Raw genomic sequence first — 21,799 nt, forward strand, 5'->3', positions numbered from 1 at the left:
AAAAGCAATTTCTTACCTCTTCCGTGTAAAAAGGTAGCCTCTCCTTCCCTCGCTCTCAGGATAACCACAATGTCCTCTAGCCTTATTTCTGGGCTTTTCAGAGACTCAGGGTGGGAATGGGTCCATTTTAGCCCTTTCCTACCTAGGGAGGATGGGCAATTTACCCCACCACTACCCCATAATCTCTTTTTTGTACTTTAAAGTTACTGATTTGCAACCCGTTGTTGCCAGAGGTTTTTTGTTGGCTACCTTGCTGCACCATCGATTCACCTTTACTACATATTTCACAATCACCATGAAATATTTTTGGCACTATTGTTATTGAGGATCTTTGTTCCCACTGAGAATCCATTTGCAGAAACTCTGCCACGTGTGTCCTGAGTTTCTGAACTGTATGCACACATACACATGTTTTGTGAAAAATATCTAAAATTTAATGTCTTTATTGCAGTCTTTTGACATCTGTGGTCGTGTGGGAAGTGTCCGGAAGGCACTGAAAGTCCTTTGCACCCCACAGGTAAGTAGTCATAGGTTTCACAGAACAGTTTCCTAGGTGAAACCATGTTACTAATGAATGATGGAGTTGAAAATTGTTCAGCATATCACGATCATAGAATAAAATAACTTCTTGTCCCATGGCTCGATAAGCTGGTATCTCCTGTCAGGGGTGTTAGGAACTTTTTCTGATATCTGCCCTGTCCCAGCTATGGTAAATAGGTTGTTGCAAGTCTGGCTTTCCTAGTCTGATTGGAAGCCTTGTGTAATATGGATTAATCCATTGACATGAAAGCCACACAAGCTGGCAAAACTTTGAGCTTCAGAGTGTGAGAAGGATTTTAAATAAATGTACATAGTGCCTGATGTGCAGTGCCTTTAAGAGATGCTACATTGCCTAGCACTGACATTCAGATCTGTTGCAGTGAAACACTGTGATTTGTATTTTACAATGGTAAAACCACAGACTGTATAGGAAGGGAACATAACATCATACAAGTCTGTTAGAGTTTGCCTTGCTTATTCTGGGGGTTTGGGCTGGTCATTCTTCCTCAGCATGTTTCCATTTCCCCTATTATTGTTACAGTAGGAGAAGCAACATTTACTTTACAGTACTTAAGAAGAAAAGTGAGAAGCCTGTGGGTGCTGCTGCTGTTAATTCTTTCTTCTATTGTCTAACTTGCTAATAATAATACCTCCCACTATCTAAACACCTCTGCAAATGATGCTGAATTAATCCTTTCAGCTCCCTGTTGAGCTCATTAAATTTCATTATCCTTGCTCCATAAGTGGAAACACTAAAAGATGGAGTCAGCTCGAGGGGGTAACGAGACAGAGAACACACAACTGCAGTTTCCCTGTGTTCTGCATGCTGATCCCTAAATCTCCCTTCCCTGTACATACACATACATATCTGTGTATGAAAAACATGATCTATGGGTTTTCTCAGACACAAACCAGGTTATCTTCAAACCTCTTGACAATGGCTTTTTTTCCCCTTCTTCCTAACAGACCTATGGAGTTCGTGCCACCAGCCAGCAGTGCAGTGAGGCAGGTGACATCTGTGCCATTTGCCAAGCAGAGTTCAGGGAACCTTTGATCCTTATGTGCCAGGTAAGACCCCAAGCTTCCCCCATCAGGTTCCCCTGTTGGCATTTCTAGGCACAGTTAGCCTAGGTAATTCTAAAAGCTCTTGCTGGGTCTTGGTCTAGGCCCTAGTGGATATTTATCGCTCTCTTCCAGATAGCCAGTGATTCATGAGAGCTGAGCCATGTGAACTCCACTCTGTAGGGTCTGATTATAGCAGTTGAGATGGAAAAGATCAGCCTTGTAGTCCAGGGACTGCCAGTTGGCAGTCCAGACCTTGGCTCTGGAATGCAAGACATTTTTATCTGACCCTTGGGGAGACTGGCTAGTCAATAGGCCAGCTGAATTATGAGCAAGAGCTCTGAGAGGGGAACAGATCCAGAATGAGCCTGATAGGGAGCATTAATACCGGTGCAGCACTGTGTAACTGTGGTGTCTGAACACCTGGCCAGGAATACAAGTAGTTCTGCCTATAGAAGTTGGTCACCCCTGCCAGTATGTGGGGATTGTTCTCATTTGGTAAACACTGGCAAAACTTAAAGCTTAAGAATGTCATGCTCTGAGTAATGCAGCAGTCCTAACCCGGTGTTGTTAAAACCCTGTGAACACACCACACTGACGTGTTTTGGTCATCTGTCAGAGGCCAGCTGAAGGCATTCCCTAGTGGTGAGATCACTGGTGCTTCCCCAAGGTTTTCTCTCGCCTGTTAGGGTTGAAATTCTGCATCCTGCAGATCGTCTCCAGGTGAGGTGTGGGTATGTGCGGGAAAACCTTGATGGAGTTGGAGAATAAAGCTTTAGAGCCCTTGTTTGAAGAGCTCTAGCATTCTCATCCTTTGGAAGAGGAAGTTCAGAATCAATCAAGTAGGTCACCTATGCATCAAGCATGCCTCTTACTATTCCTGTGAACATCTGTGCAGATGTTATCAGGCTGTAAGCCCCAGAGGAAGCTATTTTTGCATGTGCTTGTCAGAGCTGAGATTTTGATGAGCAATATTTCTGCTGACTCCACATGTGTTGAGGAGGTCTGAGCTTCTTACTGCTTCTAGAAATCCCTTTCCCCTTCCTGCTCTTCCAGTCTGGGTCTAGCTGAGGTTGTGTCCTGGACAGCAGTCCCTCCTTATCTCTGTTTCAAACCCAGGGTAGGCTGGAGGGAGAATCCTGTTGTGGCTCAGGATGGAAATGAGAGAAGATAAGGGGCAAAAACTGACTCTTATAGAGAAGGGGAAATTGGGACTATGGAAGCTACCGACTGGGACTGGGTGACATGAGCAGAAACAAATGCCATAAGGGGTAGGAGAAGGAAAGGAAGTTGTTTGACTTGTAAAATAACCCAGGGATCTGAGGGTTGAAACAGGGTAAAGAAAAATTAGAAAGAAAACCTGTTTCTGCTCTCAGTTACTTCATTAGCCCAAATGTTCAAGGCTTTTTTTAGTGTTTCTTTCTATTGATATACTAAGAAACAGAGTAATATCTCATTAGCTTTGGCAAACTGATGTACTAATAATGCTGGGCTTTATTTTTCATATCACTTGAGTATTGCTAGTTGGCTGCACTGTCCATGTGAACCTGAATGGTTCCCTGGTCCCACGGCTGTGCTGTGGAGTGTGCATACTGCTTAGTGACAAGACTGGACCTCCTGCCTGCATCATGATGTTGCCCTTTTGTCTCCACAGCATGTGTTTTGTGAAGAATGCCTCTGCCTCTGGTTTGACAGGGAGAAGACCTGTCCTCTTTGTCGTTCTGTCACGGTAGAAACCCTGCGTTGCTGGAAAGATGGCACAACCTCTGCTCATTTCCAGGTGTATTAAAACCAACACATACCAACAAATGGACTGACACGTGGAGAAAAGGAAGAGACAGAAATCTGGTGATCCTATGCCCCTGTTTCATTGCCTAGTGTTTCTTCCAGCTCTGTTTCTCCAAGAACCAATAGAACAACAATTGTTACTAGCCAGAAGTTTTACCCTCAAAGGCAAGTAAGATGTGTTTTGTGTTGTGGCAACCTCCATGGCTAAGCTACAGCCAGGGTTTTTTCCTGAACTTACATGGTTATAAACTGCTTGGTGTGTTTCCTTTTTTTCTGTCCTTTTAGTGTATGTAAATACTGCATGTATAAGGAGAGTGTACTGTCAATTCACCACTGCACGTGTATAACCTGGTGTACTAGAAAAAGGCTGTTGTTCTCTGGCTCAAACCATGGGTGAGATTTTCCACATTAAATGTCTCTAACTTCCCTGTATCTGTAGCTTCATAGAATTACACAGTTGCTGCTACATTACCTGTTCAGAACTCTTCCAAAATACCACTTCAGAATTGCATGCCCAAAGATTATTTGGGGGTTAGAGAAATGTCATTTCTCAACAGCCCTGTTTCTATATTAATTCCACAAATTGTGTGTTGTCACCTTCATGAAAAGACCATGCTAGTGACGCTGGAACTGACACTTGCTTCTCTTGGGAGTGTTTTTCCTCTTTAATTTTCATGATCAGATTTTCTGATTTCCTAGCATCTGGGGAGAATCGTGGGAGGCAAGGAGAGATTAAAGTCGGTTGATTGGACTATGTGAGAAGTTAAGGTCCTAAGCAAGACCATCTCACAACTTAAAGTATCTCAGCATAGCCACTTGGGGCAAGGCTTACTGGCTTTAAAATCCAGCACCCCTCAGCATCCAGAACCTTTGTGGGTCCAAAACCAGAAGTGCACTCATGCAGCACTGAGGCCACATAGCGCTGTTTCTACCAGAAAGACTGGGGCACCAGGATACAGGGCCCCCTGGAGAGACAGGATTTAGTGAGACTTAGTAGCTGGAGGGCAGAATTATACAGAAGCAGCTGCATTGCTTCAGGAGCCAGCCTGGTTTATACACAAGCTGGATAATCCACCTGTGAGGTGGAGACTTGATTGTAACACCTCCTCTTCAGAAAAAGCTCTTTGAGGAGATGCCTTGTATTGTTAACAGGAGAATTAACATACTTGGTAGCTGAGAAAGAAGAGATTGCTGCAATTTCCATCTCTACTGAGGGTGCTGCAGGAGCACTTGCATGCAAATTGAGTTGCTGTTCCTTTGCTGGAGCTTTCTCCATCACTAAACAACCTCTGCTTTTTGCTGCATGCCCAGAGAAAGTGCCTCATTAGGCAACTGTGGCATCTTCCAGTGCTCATTGCTATGGAAATGGCCGTAAGGTTACAATCCCACTTGAGTGGATAATCAGGAAGAACTGTACCTGGGGGAAATGAGCCTGTGTGTGCATACCGACTGCCTTCCCCTCCTGCCGTGAAACTCCACAGGGAGAAGAATTAAAGCAAACAGGAGCTAATGGTAACAGGATTAAGGCTCAACATTTCTTTGGAAATAATAGTTAAGTATGGCTAGAGGAGAAATGATGAGAGGCAGAGCCTGAGCGGGGAAGATAGTCCAAATCTGGTCTGAGAGATACAGGGAAATAGAGGAGGAATAGCTTTACTTTTCATAACAAAGCAATTTGATTCTTGTCAAATGGATCCCATGACAGTGGAAAACTGAGCCAAGGAATCCAGTGGCTGTCTCCAGTGGTATTAGACTTTCTGGGATGGAGAAAGAGAGTTCGGAAAGGAAGAAAGTGAGGTTTTCAGTGGGCATAAAAATGTTCTGCGTGATAGTCTGGTATATTCACCGGGAAAAGGGAAAATTCCTGTGTCTGCCAGCAGACTAATTTAATATGAAAGTCTTCGGCTTCAGTTCTCAGTGCTATGCCAATTAATTAAAAGGTTGGTAGTGTCTGCTTTTGAAATGTTTGAAAAGCTACCTCTAATTCTGATGTTTTTCTAAATGCTCCTGGAAAATGTATTAGGAGAGAGTATGAAAAGGTCAGTATGAGCCTAAAACTACAAATAGCATTTGTAGCACTGGTTCAACATTATTTATTTATTTAGTTTAGTTTAGTGATAAAGAAGGAAGGTAATCATCAAGAACACATGGGGAATATATTTTGCCATTCTTATAGTCCTTCTCTTTTTTTACATTTTTTCTTTATTGGCCACTTTTTCCCAGTCAGCAATCCGAGTAAGAGAGGACTGTCACATACTTCAAACCCTTTGCTACAGCCCAAGGACTCGGAAAAGGTCTTGTGGTAAGACTTGATACTAATACACAGGGGAAGAATTGCCCTGTACCTTGCATGCTTGTGGTACCCATGTAAGAATCCCTGCACTGGCACCACAATTTTTTGAAGAACTTCTACTGCTTTTCATTTTCTTCATCTCAGAGATTCTTGATTTTTGCTTTCCCCCTCTATTATAAAGCAGCATTCTGGTTCCCATACAGATGGCTGGCTCCTCTGGTGATTTGTTTCAGTGGTATCTGACACCTGTGTGCATGTAACTCATTGCAGGGCTCCATTTTCTTAATACAACAGAAACTCAGGAAAGCTGCTGTTTGGCTAACCTTTGAGACAGAAGGCTTTTGTTGCTATTTAGTGCGCTATATCAGTGACAAAATGGAGCACTGTGATCTGTACGTGAGGCCTTCAGTATGGGAAGAGCCTGTATCTGAGAGGGCATGAGTGCCTGAGACTCTGTGGACCATCCAGAACTCCACCTCTCTGTTAAGATTAATTAGTGTTAAATGTAAGGTGAAACTTTATGCTGTGGATATTTATTCTGGTGGAAGCCCAACAAAGATCAAATCTAAGTCCCACAAAATTGAAGAATTCACTATAAGCCACTATTATGTAGCTGTTAAATTAAAACAACATCCTTCTGTCCCTATTTTGGGGCCTGGACACTGTGGAAATGACAGCTCTGTGGGGTCAGCAGTCTGCCAAACTCTCCCTCCTCAGCTAAGTTACGGTGACGGTTTTGTCGGGCAGGATAATTCTACCCTTCTAAAACATGACATATGACCTTAAGATGTGCAGGGGTGACAACTGATGAGGAACTTCTGTTGATTTCCATGGGAAGACAGGGTTGTGAAAGGAAATTATTCTGTCAAATTTTAGAGTGGAAAATAAAAGCCGGAGCCTTTTTTGCCATTTAACAGTAGTTTTTCTTTTTTTTAATAAAGTCATTATAAATATGTACAAAGAGTCTCAACATATGAAATTCCTTTTACAAAAGAGAAGCCACATCCAACTATAAACAGGAGACTTTGTGGATTTGTATCAACAGTAAGTATAGGCTTTGCTCTTGCTTTTATGAGGGTGGAAACTTGCACAGTGACTCTGCAAGAGTTTACATCCAAATAGTACTAAATCAGTAATGTGCAAGGAATTGTGTATTCACTGCATTTCATCAATTTTATTCTGTTAGAAATGCATCTGGGAGCAGACTGGAAATTTTTCAGATGTCCTAAGGATTTAAGGTGATGGGGAGATTTCTTCTTGCAATAAACTGCAGTTTTCAAATTGTTTGGAAAGTTTATGCTGTGAATATCCATGAAAACTAAATCCCATTGCAGTTAGGTGGCATCTGTAACCAATAATGCATGGAGATTGACAGTTCAATACCCAGAAGCTTTCAGTGAATATTTGTCAAGCTCCAAAGTCACTTCCTGTAAATATTTAAAAACTTGTGAAATTCAAGTACTCAAGTATTTATGCAGAGTGAACGCTGAAGAAGCGTGATTGGAGTTAAGTGAAAATTCACTCTTGTTTTCAAATAAATATTGTCAGAAAAAATATTCACCATTTTTTTCAATTTTGTAGTTTTGAATTTATCTTGCAGATGGGGAATGCAAATTCTGTACCTTTGGAACAGTCAGCTTTTTCCCACAACTGCTAAGGGCAGAGCTGTAGTTCGGAAGACACAAATTTAGGAGTGCATTTGGAGTACATACTGATGGAGATTGTTTTTATGCAGGTGGAACGTGGTTCAAGCCAGTAGGATAGGCAGAGGGAAGAAGCACAGAAGTGTCTTATGCCAGGCACAGGAATAAACCTGTACTATAAGCAAAGATAGCCCTTTGAATTAAAATGTCTTGCACATTCAGACCAGCATGGAATTAGAAGAGCAAGGTAGAAGCATCATGTGAGGATTCCTCTCCTCCACTCAGACTAGTGTTTTCCTAAGATCAAGTCCTACCTTATTTAGACTTCCCTAGGCTTTTGGATTTTGAGTTCATGTGGCCAGTGTCTCCTAACCTGTTGTACAGAGAGAGAGGAACAAATTTAACTCAGCATACAGAAAGCAGTGAACTTTCAGAGTGTTACACTGAGGCAGAGAATGAGGCTGAGTTTTGAAGCTTGGATTCAAAATCAAATTTGCTCTAAGAACAGTTGTTAAGGTATTGTTCAACCAGTTGTGGAGGTAGAATATAACCATGAAGTTTTGGTGTGCCTACAAAAAATGTGGGCTTCACTGGGAACCACAGGTAGTTTGTTACATACACCCAGGCTTCTGTTACAATTGTGGACAGCTGTTTTCTCAAAACCATTTGTAGAAAAATTAAAAATACATATTAAGGTAGATGTGTTATCCTGTCCTCACTGTTAGCCATTTTGTACATGGTACGGCAGAATTTCAGAAAGGATCTCCTTTGGTGTTGCTTCCCTTTTCTCCACTGCCTCCCAGAGGGAGATTCTCCTCTGCCTGTTCAACCTCCAAGGGCTAATGGCAATAGCAGCATTGAACAAATTGTTTCATCTTACGAGGCAGCAGGGAAAGTGCCTGGTGCCAAGGTGTTTGTGGATATAGAATCTGCATCAGTTTAACTAAATCTGCTTCTAATCATTTCCAGTAGAAGATACAGCTTCTGCTTTTGCACTGAAGTTATAATTTTAGCATGGTATAGAAAAAAAAAAAAAACAAATTCACAAATCAGATTAAACTGATTTAACAAGTGTTTCTGATTTAAGTAAATTGCTTTAGTAATGGGCTTAGCTAAATTAGGATAATTTCTGCATGCCTACATGCTCTAAAACAGAAGCACGATGGGTTTCTCATTCCTCATCACTGGCAACTCATTGATTTGGGTGATTTGCTCTATGTTTTTATTGGGTGATGCTTGTCCTAGGAGGCACTGCTGTTCCTGTACAACATAAGAGGTAGAACTGGTCCCATTCCATATTTTCTTACCTACAGAAAATAATTCTAAGAAGGAATCTGGAATCAATAGACTAAATTCTGTCCTGGGTGTAACGCAGCTGTCTGTAATCAGACAGTGGTGATATCCTAGAATTAATTTGGCCAAGTGACTTCTTCTAACAGTCAGGGGAGAGGAACTGATTAGTGGTCCATGCTGTACTGCTTTTTTAACTTGAAATATGAAATTCCAATATGTGATAGGAGCTATCTTGGTGGAGTGCTGCTTTAAAAATTAATAAAGACTTTCCTCACAGCCACATTATGCAGTGTTCTATATAGACTATGATCTCATAACCTCCTCCTCTGGCTTGCACACGCACCGTCTGCTGAAACCTAAGATGAGGTCTTTTTTTTCATTTAGAGAGCACTCCCCAGTCTTCACCGAGGCACAACTGCGAAGCTAATCAAAATCAATGACTTCTTGGCTGCTGGAAAAAAAAAAAAAAATAAAAAAAAGAGGAGAGAGAAAGAGAGGAACTGTGCTGGTTTCCTACCCATGAGGAAGGTACAGAAACCCCCCACCACCTCACACAGCTGTTGCGATGCAGTATGAACAGCACTAGGGGAGTATACAGCATGCTTTCTTTTCTAGTACAAACATCAACCAGGGTTAAATCAGGTATTTTAAAAAGGATAAAAACACCCCTTTTCAAAAAATGGAGGCATTCAAGAATAGCAATTATACCAGAAAATGTAAGGCTTTGACAAATACATACCCTCTATTAAGTAATTCCATTTATGTACAGTGAATGCTAGCTATAAAGTGCTGGTAAGCTGTTTCTCTAGCAAAGCTTGCTTGACCCAGCAACTAATAGATGAAAGTCTCCAAAAGTTAACCCTTGGTTCACATCAAACATCCCATTTAGAACTACAAAAGTGAAGCAAATCAGGATTAAAGCAGGATCTGGAGTCTGTTCCTGCTCTTGTTTATACTTGGGAAGCACCATAGATTTGGTTCTTATTTCATGAGAGTAACAACAGGCAGCATGCCTTTCTGCCATTGTGGCTGAATGTTGGGAACAACCAAGGAAGAGGCTAGTTCCCTGGGAGTTCTGTGTTGTTTTGTTTGTTTTTGGTTTGGTTCGGTTGCTTGTTTTTCAGAAAAGCTTGTCCATGGTGAGTTAGGACTCAGGAAGATTAGCCAATCACTTTGTGCTAAGGTTGGTCACTGATTTAAGGGGCTTTCCCAAAGGGATAAGAACAGAACTTTCTTTTTTCTTTCCTTTGCTGTGTGCTGTAGTGTTTCAGGGGAACTGCCTCTTTGGGAAAAAATGCTGCAAGAAGTCTCAAGGCTGCAAGCTCAAATAGCCAGCATGGCAGGATAAAACAGTGGTAGTGCAAACCGTATGCACAGAAGATGCAAGGGAAAAGTAATGCACATTCCAGGTTAGTAGTTTATTAAAACATTCAGATCTCAGGAGCTAATAGTAATTGTTAAGGGTGAGGAAATGTGGGAGAGCCCTCATACTTGAAACTGAGAAATGTAAGCTAGCTCCTCTGTTGGCTGCGTTGTCACAAGGCTACCTCCGTGTATGGGGTACACACACAGGGTGAGAGAAGGGGTAAAGGGAAGGCCCCCTTCAGGTTATGTGTCCTCTGTAGCAAAATTATGCATCCAGTCTTCCCAATCAATTATTTTCTGTTCAAATTTGACTATTGTGCAATACAGGAACACACAAGTTCGCTTCCTTGTTTGAGTGATTTGCAGAAGATTGTATTTTTAAGACTATGCCTGATCCAGCAGTCACTAATCCAGCACTTGCAACCCTGCTGAAATCAACTGAGGCTCCTCCATTTGCTAGAAGAATTCTTATTCTGATCAGAGACTGAGCCAGGAAGGAATACAGGATGCCTAGTATTAGTGAGCATCAGGCCAAAAATGGTAGAAAAATGTTTTATCGGTGGATGTAGTCCCTGTGGTTCTGAGGCCATCCAAACTCTATCAATAGACAAAATACACTTAGCTACATGATCCCTCCCACCACTGCACATAAAATAAAGTAGGGCAAGGTTATTCATTAGCAACAATTTGCTCTTTCAGCGTAGCCCTTTCTGCTGTTTGTGAATTGACTTGGATCAATAATTCCCATGAATATGTGTGCAGGTGCCCAAAACACATTGGTGAATATTTGATAAAGAGAGAATTTAGCTTTTAGACTGCTTAGAAACATTTCTCCTGCAGTAGTCAAAAATGCAAAGTTTGACTGGGACATAGCAACTGCTCGGTTTGTTCCTTGATTGGGCAGGGGTTAGAAAGTATTTTTTAAAGACAAGGAGCCAAACTTTGGAAACTGGAATCTTGACATCCCTTTATGCTTTTGAAAATTCACCCCTGCCATGTGAAGGTTAATTTTGTGCTGCAAATATCTGAAGCCAGGAAAAATGTTTCTAAAAAATGTGCCTAAGAATTACCGTAAATAGCTTCTGGAAGGTATCCTGAATCTAACAGGTAGTTTTGGCTGCAAGAAAAAAAGTGCTCAGTACTAGGCTGGGAAAAGCCTCTTGATTTCTAAGGACAAGTTCTCCTATTATCCTCTAGTCTCTTGATTAGTCTAGATATAGTTCTTTTCTATAGGTCTTTTCTTCAAATCCTGGTTAACAGGATTTGAGACCACTTCACTCAGCATCCAGGAGAACACCCAGCTCCAGAGCTGTAGAAGATTCTGCATTAGCAGATCTGACATGTACACTGCAGTGAAAGGAGCTGGTGTGTCTTTGCCACCTCAGCGAATGCTGCTTCCCAAGCTTGGAACTGACAAAAGAAAAAGAACTGCCCCAAAGAAAATTAGTTTTATAAAGTTCTGGGCTAGATTACTTTTCTGTCTTAATTTATGCAGAGGTTGAAAGAAAGAAAAAAAAAATAGCACCTTCTTGAACAAGTATTATTTTTTGCTATCTTGTGTATAAATACCAATAACCAAAATAGATTTCTCCTTGTCCCATGTTTCAGAACATCCTCTTGGGGAAACTGTAGCACCACAAAGAGGCAGTTTAGCCCCAGACAAATAGTAAATGTAGCACCAGAGAAACAAAAGTCTTAAGAAAAGCTTATCTCACCTGGTGCTATAGCGCTTAATATATACACACACAAACTGTCTGTTGTCCAAGCTGCTAAGCACCTCTTCCTCCGCCACCAAGGCTAGAACATGCCCACTTTGCAGCAAGTTTGGTCAAGGTATTACTTAACTCCGGATGTACAGATAATTTTTCATCCTGCTGCATTGAAAGGGACATTTATGTCACCACAAACAAGGTGCAGTGGAGAAAATGCTAGCGTTACAGCAAGGACATCACTAATCTTTTGACTCAGACTGCAGGAGCACGAATGCTCAGACCACCATCATCTACAAGGAATGTTGCTTACGTTCTCAACAAGGCATGCACATTTTAACGTATGCATACAGGAGGGTTTACATTCTTCTATATATAAGCATGTATGTGTCTCTGTTTTGCTGCTGGGCCCTTGAACAGCTCCTTCAGTGCAAATCCTTCTTCACGTTGCCCAAAGCACTTCCAACATCTTCCACTTCTTTCTTTATCTCCACTCTTCACAGCTGCTGCTCAGGCTCTGGATTCCCTGTAGGAAAAGGGGAAACAATTTCTCCAAGGGCACAGGGTTTCCTCCAGCCTAAGAAAGCAAAAGAATTGTGTTTGGTTTTAATTATCTTGATGCATTGGTTACAATAAAAGCTTCTTTTAAATTTATGCTTGAACCCTTCTGCTAAATTTACTGACTAGAAGAGGTATATAATTTATGGGGAAGATGGTTTTGTGGTTCAACACAAGAGATGACGCCTTTATCTGCACTGCTGCAGGAATTCTGGTGAGCTCTCACTTTGTGAGGCTCATTCTTTCGGGCGATCCATCTTCATTTACATCACGTTAACAAAAATGTTAACTTTGAGGGAAGCCATTAATTTTGTTCCAGGTAGGCAATGGGGTGCACTGAGTATCACAAGAGACTGGAAGAGCTCGCTCGCTCCTGGTTCCACCACTGATTAGATTTGTGGCCCTGGGCAAACCACTTCTTGCAGTTGCTGCTGTAAAATGAGGGCAGTAATAACTTATTTGCCTCATAGGTGGGCTGCAAGCCTTAATTAATAAAGTGCTCAGAGAAAGGCACCCATCTAAGTGCAAATTAGCAGGAGAGGTGCCCAAGGGGCATCGACTGTGAAATTCCCATTTCCTGCATTTATACCTAGGTTTGTCGATACCAGCATTTGCTGGGGCAGATCCCAACTTTCAGGCTGTGTTGTCTAGCTTGCAGAGACTGTGGCAAGGAGTGATCTTACAGAAACCTCAGCGGAGAAATCTCCGCTGGCCTTTGGGATGAGGTGACTTCAGCCGGGCGGGAGGAGGGAGGGGGGAGCAGCTGACTCTGAGACTGCATCAGCCATGAAGTCAGAGCGTAATTAGGGCTGGCAAACAGCTTGGGGGCAGATTCGGATCAGCGTTAATGTAAACCCAGATGTAAACCCAGAGTCACTTCCCTCCCTTCTGTAGTACTGCTCCGCATACACCACTGCAGAGGTTATCACGATACAGCAGCACTGCCCCCAAGGTTAACTGAAACCTCTGCGGTGAAGAAGGTGGGCAAAAGCCGGTACTGCAACAGGCTCCGAGTAACCTAGAACGTCCCTGGATCAGCCTCTTAAGATTTATCCCTATCTGCTTTATCCCAGGTACTGCCAGCTGCCTGGTGTGTGCAGGATGTGGCAAATACAACCTCTCCCGCTCTCAGTTTACGGCTTTTGCTTTCTAGTTTTGAGGCAGCTAAAGCAACAGTGAAAATAGCATGAAGGACAAAAGCCAGAATGAATCATCTCGACTTGAAGCACATTTTCACTTGTCTTGCTGTGATCAAGGCTACCAGCTAGCCACATGGTTTTTATGGCTTCTATATCTGCATGTGCACAGACTTCACACGCACACCCACTCTGGAAGTACTGGAGACAGTTTTTCATTTTCTTTTTGCAAAGCTACTTTTTTTTTTGGCAGTAAGTAAATGGGAAAGGTGTTTACTATGTGAAGAAGTGTGAACATGATAATACCAGCCACACAAAAACAGCCCACGGAGCACAGTCTGCCAATAAACAGCTGCCAAGAAATAGCCCAAAAGTTGACTTGTGTCCCTGTCTGGCCCCTTGGCCTGGCTGCCTGAAGTCACACACCCTCCTGCCACCCAGGCTCCCACACACATCTCGCTGGCATCTCATCCTGGCCTTCCACACCGCACAGCCAGGTCGCAGCCAACGCTGAGCACAGACAGACAGACAGACAGACAGCGCCACGGCTCTCTCCAGCCTCCTGACGTTTCACAAGGAGGAGATTCTCAACATCTACATTTCTCGCAGGGTGTCTTTATAGAGAGGTCTCCAAAATTAACCACATCAGCTAGGGTGGGAAGGGAAGGCACAACCTGAGCTGCCTGTAGGGTGCTGAGAAGGGCTGGCGATGCTGAGGAAGAGCCCATGATGTCATTGGTTAGAGAGGTGAACTATTTACTCAGGTTACCTCTGAATAAAGACTTCGGGATTTGACTCAATGATTTCTTTCAAAGCAAAGCCGCTTAATCCTTATTTATTGTTTCTCCTGTAGTAGCACTTCCAAATGCCAGCTATGAACCCTTGCCCTGCTGTGCCGTACCCGGCCTGCAACAGATCATCCACGGTGTCAGAAGGTTTTACAAACGGTCTCGCTCTGTCACTTAACATACAGAAAATCTTTAAAAACCCGTAAAAGTTGATAAATCCTAGAACATCTTGAACTCCGAGTGATAAATCTGCTCTGGGGCAGGCAGAGAGCTCAGCGCGATGTTTATGCATCTCACAAGCCCTATTTCTGAGAGCTTAAATGGCTCTTAAGTTCTGCATCGGCCTCGTGCTGGCCTTCTGCATAAAGGTGAATTTCATGGAAAGAATAAAAGAGAACCCCAGAATCCTGGCCTTCAGCCCGCCTTTCAATAAAACAATTTTGAATATCCTAGGCTGTGTTAAAGCCATTTCTGGGTGCACATTGGCTGCATTGCCAGTATCTGACTCATTAATGGAATATACTTTGAGCCAAATTCTGATCTCATTTACAGCACTGTAAATCCAGGGCAGCCCAATTGACTTCAGTGGAGTTACTCCAAATTTCCCACAATAGGCACTCAGCAGATAGATCAAAATTTGGTACTTTGGGTCTGAATAAGGCTCAGCAAAGCCAAACTACATCCTACTTGTAATACTGGGGTGGATAGTAAGTTGAGAAGAGTGCCAGCACGGAGCTGCTGAGAATTTGTTTATTTTAGGTGTCATTTGTACAGCGTTGAAACTTTCTTGGGAGATTGTCCACAATTACAGAAAAAATTCATTTATTCCTGAAAAGAAGGAATTACAGCTGACTTCCTATAAGAAAAACAGAGTCTACTGAGAACAAGGATTGAAAAAAAGATAAAATAAAAAATCATCTGCTTTGAAATTTTTCATGGTAACTAACGTTCCCTTTGGTGATGTATTCCCTTCTTCCTGGTCACTTGAGGAGATGCAGCCTCTGCTCAGAAAGTTGCCCTTACTCGTTTCATCGATGAAACGATAAGTTGTGAGATGACAAATTATGCTGGCCGATACTTGCAAAACCATCTCAGTCAGCCTTGACGCATCCCATTGCTTTTAATAATTTGGACATCTAGGCTTCTCCATTATTTTGAACTCTCCAGCCTTAAATTCTACAATTTTATCACACAGCCTGCTAAGGTGGTGTTTATGGAGAAAAGAAAGGTAGAAAAGTGCTCTTCTCCAGGATGCTGCATAGGTTGGCCACGAAACAACTCAGGCAGGGGGTCCCTGGTCTGATCTCAGCACTTCTTTAACTAATCTTCATTCAGAGGCAGGACGCAGCGCCACGGTTGGGTACCACCTGCACAAAGCCATAGGAAAACCTGAGCTCGTGTCCCCTAAAGCAGTTGGCAAAAGGAGCTCTGCTCACGGCTAACGTGCCAGCATGTCACTTCTTGATCTAAACGGCTTACACAGGCAATTCAGCTGGCACCTGTTCCACTCCTAATAAACAAAATAACAGTTATGAGTATATTTAAGGAAAAAAAATATCCGAGGGCTTGGGAAAGCTGGAGGTAGAGACGAAGCTCTTGCTTCCTCGTGCAGCAGAAGGTTAATGAGGAAACAAGGGCTGGGCAAGAGCCCTGTCAAATTCCCCAGCAGCCCGCATCCATGTACACTCACACTTCATTAGCATCTCTGTGGGAGACAGAAGGGTAACTTGGAAGACAAAAAAAAAAAAAAAAAAAAAAAAAAACAATTAGGAGGGGGCTCGGGAGGTAAGAGGAAAGACGAGCAGATCTACTCGAGAAGAACATGAAGAACAGTGTGTCTGGGAGGTCTTAGTACGGGAAGATTTAGGAAGCCAAAGAGGGTAAAGAAATATCAGGGGCTCACCTCTTCCCATGGAGGAGTGGGCTGCCTGGCCACAGCCTGCCTGGGGAGAGGCATTTCTGGGCTGCTGCTTATTTTTGAGAACTCTCGCTGCTTGTTCAGCATGAAAGTTCACGTTTAAGGTTTTCCTTGCACAATTTAACTGGGGCGAGGGGTGAGGGTGCCCTGTGGGATTTGTGAGCAGGACGCTTGCCAGCAGGACGAGCAGGCTCCCTCACCCTCCTGGCGTCGCAGGAGGACAAACAGCAGCACTGGGCTCTTTGTGTCAGGGAGGCAGACAGGGTGCGACACGCTGAATGTTTGTCCTCCTGCAAAGCCGCAGCTCGCTGCTGAGCCAGCCGGCTTCCCCCTGTATTAGCAGCACTGCCTCTGGTCCTTAATTTTCTCTGCACTCCTGCACAGCTCAGTGTGACATCTCCAGAAATCTTATCAACCCAATTTTAATACAGATAATTAACTGCACTGAGACTTTGGACAGAGTGGCTCTGCGTGAACCTAGCAGCAAACAGCGGGGGGAATTACTGGCAACGCAGTGGGCGCAGAACCAGGCTGGCGAGGCTGGCAGGGACATGTAGGGTTTGATTTTAATACACTGCCACTTCTGAACTAATAGAGCAAAATACAAGTGACATCCCATGCCAAACTGGCACATGACAACTATACTTCATGCCCTGGCTGGATATTTGAAGGTGATGTCAGATTATATATTATAAAACTGCCATTTGCAAAGCATTCATCCCCAAATCCCAGGCATGGTCCACAGATACAGAAGTCGGTCACATGCTGCAGCCTAATCCCACTTCCAGTGGCACCATCACCTGGGGGCTGTGCGAGCAGAGGTTCCCCAGCATACAGGATTATTTCCTGAGCCGCACAGCTGCATAAAGCCACGAGGAGCTGTGGGAACAACCACCACCCCTCTCCCTCAGAAACAGTCCGTGCACTCCCGTTTGCTAAGGACAAACGCTGTTACTGCTTGAAAAAGCAGGAGGGGAGCTCAAGTTGTTAGCCAAGTTGAAAGTGGCCCTTTCCCCTAACTAACTTCTCTATTCCTTCCGTGGCCACTAGATTGCAAGCCAAATGCTGACTTGGCAGCACGCTCATTAGGTGCACAAGTTACTCTCCTCGTATGACCCATTCTGTGAAATCCCAGGATCACAAGCCTGGGCTTTCCATCTTGTTCCAGAACAAAGTTATTATCACCACACAGTGTCTCTGAGGATGCCCTAATTTTGTTCAGAAATACTCTGCTGAGTTAATAACACTCTGCTGTCTAACAACATCTCTTCTAAATCTAACCCATCCTCACTTGGGCGCTGAGGCGCTGCAGATGATCAGCTGTCTCCACTGGAGCGAGCAAAGCGCTATCCAGGAAGACTACTGATGAAAATAAAACAGCAAAAACAACACAGAAACTGAGCTGCAGAGGATGTATTTATTACTCTCACAGTTGCACTGTGTTTCCATCTACAGCTTGGTCACTTGTGCCTAGAAGCTTGCTGGGAGTCGGACAGGTCTGCGCACAGGGCAGCCAGGGGACTTATTCTTCCTCTCCCACCCCTGCCTGCTGTATCCCCGAGACTGCTTCACCTCGCACACAAGGACCTCTGCAGGGACTGACATTTGTATTTGCGTTCACGAAGCCCCAGAGCACTTGGAGGCAGCTCAGCACGTCCTGTCTGCGGCAGCCTTTGAAGCTGCGAGGAAGGGCTGTGCATGCTGAAGGAGCCTCGGCTGCGCTGAGGACAAGGCTTCGCTCCTCCACGGCGCCTTCATCAAAGCACCCTACCAGCAACCGGTTAGCGCTGGGCCTGAAGTGCAGAAAGCCAGACAGAGGTGAGGGCTCCACAGCACGAGATCAGGGGGAAAAAAATCATCTGCCTAACCAAAGCTACGCAAACCTTCACAGAAACTTAAAATCCAAACAGGCGCAGGCTGCTCTGCCAGCCCTTCTCACCTGCCACCTCTCTGCGTGGGATCAATTCACAGCCTGGGCAGGGAATTCCCCAGGCTGGTAAGAAAGAAAAGGCCACTTGAGATGTGAGACAGGGGAGATCGAGACACTAGATAAGGGAGATCGCTGCAGCTCCCCTCGGGTTTCAACTTTTTTTGAGCACAGACAAACAAGCAAGACGGGGGGTTTGATTCCAAACACTACAACCACGCTTGCCACAAAGTGATGGGAAGGGAAGGCAGAGCCCACGGCCCCACTGCCCCACGCCACAGGCACTGCTTGGGCTCAACAAAAATAACTACAGACTGGGTTTGTTTTCAAAGAAATCTTTGCAAGCAGCTGAACCCACTGACAGCCACAGGAGCCGTGGCTCAGCCCGACAGACAACAACAAGCCCCGCGCACACGCACACCATGCACAGACACACCTGCTGGAAATCCTTACTTTTAAACTCTCCAGATGACCACACTTTTCCCCACATTATGCAGACATTTTTGACTACATTTCATGCACCTAAAAAGCACACAAGATATTTTGCAGTATACGCAAAGCCCTGACTCCTGCCAGACGAGGTCTGGCCCATGACCACAAACAGCCCAGCTAAAACTAACTGTAGGAGATCGGCCACAGCTCTGGTGGCATTATTTGGCCGCTTTATTTTAGGGTCTTGTCTAAGTCCTTCCTGAGCCGGTGGAATACGACACCGGGAGGCATTCAGAGATGTAATTTAAAGCACCCGAAACTGGAGCGCCTGCTCCTCATGTCTGCAGGGGGAGGTCCATGTCCCAAAGAGCACTTCAGAGCCCCCCAGCTGCCCCAGGCTGCACCTTACAGTTTATGGCACCTGGGACCAGCTCCCCACATCCCTGTGGGATCCCTGGGTCTCCCGGGGCTGAGGGTGCAGAGCTGTCCCCCCCAGCCCAGGGAGATGACAAGGGTTACGGGACCAGGCACCTCCCGTCTCCCTGCTGGTTTGCTCGGTGGCTCCAGGGCACAGAGGGGGCTCTGGGAACCAGAGGTAACTGCACTCAAATGCTTTTTTCCCCAGCTTGTGGTTTGGGACTGCCCTTGGGGAGAGCCTCCAGCACCGGGTGAGGCATTAACCAAAACACAGAGCCAGGGGGAGCCCCTCCGGGTGGTCCTGCAAGGAAATCCCAGCACCCAGCGACCTCAGTGGTGGGTGTCCTGCAGCACCCGTGGGCTCTAAAGCCCAGAGGGGATGGCAGGACACAAGGAAGTTCCTCCACTCACAAGAGGGCTGGGGGCTCACAGGGACGGGGCAGGGGGCTACAAGCATCCTCCGTGCCCCTGGGCTGGCACGGGACCTGCTCCGATCCCCACCGGGATCTCAGTGCGGGCATGGGGACAAAACTGTCCAGCGAGAACACGGGGGGGCTGGGGGGGAAGGCACGGGGCTGGAAGCTGTGAAAGTTCAGGGAAGGGGAAAGGGGTCGTTTGGGGACTGCTGGGAGAGGGGAACGGGGGGGAGAGGAGAGAGGGGAGAGAGGGGAGAGAAAAACAAGGGGAGAGAGAGGGGAGAGGGGAGAAAGGGAATAGGGACGGGGAGGGAGGAAAGGGGAGAGAGGGATGAGAGGGACGGGGAGAGAGGGACGAGGGGAGAAGGGAGCGGAGGAGATCGGTGCTACCACCACCCGTCCCCGCAGCCCGGGGCTCCGCGCGCTGCCGGGGCCGCGCTCAGCCGCCGCAGCCGGTACCGCGGACAGCGCGCCGGGCACTGCGGGGCCGGACCTCCCGTGCCGAGCAGTGCCGGCCCCATCCCACCTCCGGCATCATCCCATCCCCATCATCATCATTATCCCATCCCCATTCTATCCCTATCCCATCCCAACTCCGTCTCCATCCCCATCCCACCCCCATCATCATCCCATCCCTATCCTAACCCCGTCCCCATCACTTCCCCATCATCATCCCATCCCCATCCCATCCCAACCCCATCCCCATCATCATCCTATCCCTGTCCCATCCCAATCCCGTCTTCATCCCCATCATCATCCCATCCCCATCATCATCCTATCCCTATCCCATTCCAACCCCGTCCCCATCCCTATCATCGTCCCATCCCCATCCCATCCCCGTCCCCATCATCATCCTATCCCTGTCCCATCCCAACCCCGGCTCCATCCCCATCCCCACCCCACCCTCACCCCCATCCCATCCCCGTGCTCCCCCCGTCCCCCACCTGCTGCTCATCCCGCCAGCTCCCCCGCTCCTTTCCAGCGGGGGGCCCCGCTCCCCATCCTCAGAGGCTCCTCCTGCGGATCAGCCAGGCCAGCGCGGCGGCGGGCGGCAGGGCGCACAGCAGGCAGACGACGGCGGCCAGGCGGCGGCGGGCGGCCGAGGGACCCCTGCCCCGCGCCTTGCGGCGCTCCGCCCGCTGCTGGAGCCCATCGGCCAGGCGGCGGAGGCGAGCGGCCACCAGGCGAGCGGCGGCCGAGGGCCGCTCGCCACGGCCGGGGCTGCAAGGGCAGGGCGCGGGGGGGCCGCCGTGCAGGGCGCACGGGCACATGGCGGGGCCGCCGCTCGGCGCCGAGTGCCGCGGGAGTGTGCGGAGGGAGGGGAAGGGAGAGGGGAGGGGAAGGGGAAAGGGGGAGGGAGGGAGGGGAAGGGGGAAGGAAGGGGGAGGAGGTGGGGGGGGAGGGGGGAGGGCCGGGGGGGTTACATCATCCCCCGCGGGGCGGCGCTAGGGTGGGGGGAGAGGGGTGGGGGTGGGGATGGGGATGGGGATGGGGATGGGGGGGAGAGGGGTGGGGGGTGAGGGGGGTGGGATGGGGGGGGAGGGGGGTAGAGGAGGATGGGGGGCAGTGAGGGATGGGGGGTAGAGAGGGGTGGGGGGGGTGAGAGGGATGGGGGGGTGAGAGGGATGGGGGGGCAGAGGGAATTGAGGGGTGGGGGGACAGAGTGGGATGTGGGGGTCAGGGAGGGACGGGGGGGGGCAGAGGGAATTGAGGGATGGGGGCCACAGTGGGATGGGGGGGCAGTGAGAGACAGGGGGCAAGGATGGGGGGACAGAGTAAGATGGGGGGGCAGGGAGGGACGGGGGGGCAGAGGGAATTGAGGGATGGGGGTCACAGTGGGATGTGGGGACATTGAGAGACAGGATACAGAAAGGGAATAGGGCAGAGAGGGAATGGGGGTGAGGAGGAATTGAGGGGCTGGGGGACCAGAGTGGGATGGGGGGATAGTGAGGGACAGGGGGGCAGAGAGGGAGTGGGGGGACAGAGAGGGATGGGGGGCAGAGGGAACTGAGGGACCACAGAGGGATGGGAGTAGAAAGGGACATGGGGTCAGTAAGGGACAGGGAGGGCAGTGGGGATTGAGGGACAGGGGGGCAGAGTGGGACGAGGGAACAGAGAGGACTGGGGGGGCAGAGAGGGAATTGAAGGACAGGGGCAGAGTGGGACGGGGAGCAGAGTGGTAACTGAGGGATGGGGAAAGTGGGGGGGCAGAGAGGGATGGGGCAGAGAGAATTGAGGGACAGGGTTGCAGAGGAGGACACGGGGCTGTGCACAAAGGGGACAGAATGGGATGGGGAGGGCAGAGAAGGATGGGACAGAGAAGGAATTAAGGTACGGGGCGGGCAGAATGGGATAGAGTGGTAATTGGGGGACAGCGAAAACAGTGGGATGGGGAGGGCAGAGAGGGAATTGAGGGGCAGGGAGGGGGACAGAGTGGTTTGGGGACACTGGGGGGGTGCTGTGAGGACTGAGGGACAGCGGCTGTGGGGTGAGCAGGCAGGATGGGAGGGATGG

The 21,799-nt window shown here is 47.1% G+C and overlaps 2 protein-coding genes across 4 annotated transcripts in view; one reads left to right on the forward strand and one right to left on the reverse strand.

Annotated features, from left to right (window-relative positions):
* Nucleotides 1–3,822, forward strand: part of RNFT2 (ring finger protein, transmembrane 2) — a 30,975-nt gene extending 27,153 nt beyond the window's left edge. For both annotated transcript variants that reach the window (XM_084539095.1, XM_084539094.1), the window contains exons 9-11: nt 452–517; nt 1,507–1,608; nt 3,257–3,822. In XM_084539095.1, the coding sequence (XP_084395221.1) occupies nt 452–517; nt 1,507–1,608; nt 3,257–3,391 (303 nt within the window). In that variant the 3' untranslated portion in view covers nt 3,392–3,822. The remainder of the gene's footprint in view (nt 1–451; nt 518–1,506; nt 1,609–3,256) is intronic.
* Nucleotides 3,823–4,891: 1,069 nt separating this feature from the next.
* HRK (harakiri, BCL2 interacting protein) lies at nt 4,892–20,556 on the reverse strand (the record flags this gene model as incomplete). Of its 2 annotated transcripts, none has more annotated exons than XM_084539102.1 (2): nt 4,892–12,219; nt 20,230–20,556. In XM_084539102.1, the coding sequence occupies one exon, from the start codon at nt 20,554–20,556 to the stop codon at nt 20,290–20,292; it is 267 nt and encodes an 88-aa protein (XP_084395228.1). In that variant the 3' UTR covers nt 4,892–12,219; nt 20,230–20,289. The 2 variants fall into 2 exon arrangements, with proteins under 2 accessions (XP_084395228.1, XP_084395227.1); XM_084539101.1 differs by having other exon boundaries at nt 4,892–12,270.
* Nucleotides 20,557–21,799: the final 1,243 nt, after the last annotated feature.

Source organism: Aythya ferina (genome assembly GCF_964211825.1).
Source record: "Aythya ferina genome assembly, chromosome: 17".
NCBI lineage: Eukaryota > Metazoa > Chordata > Aves > Anseriformes > Anatidae > Aythya > Aythya ferina.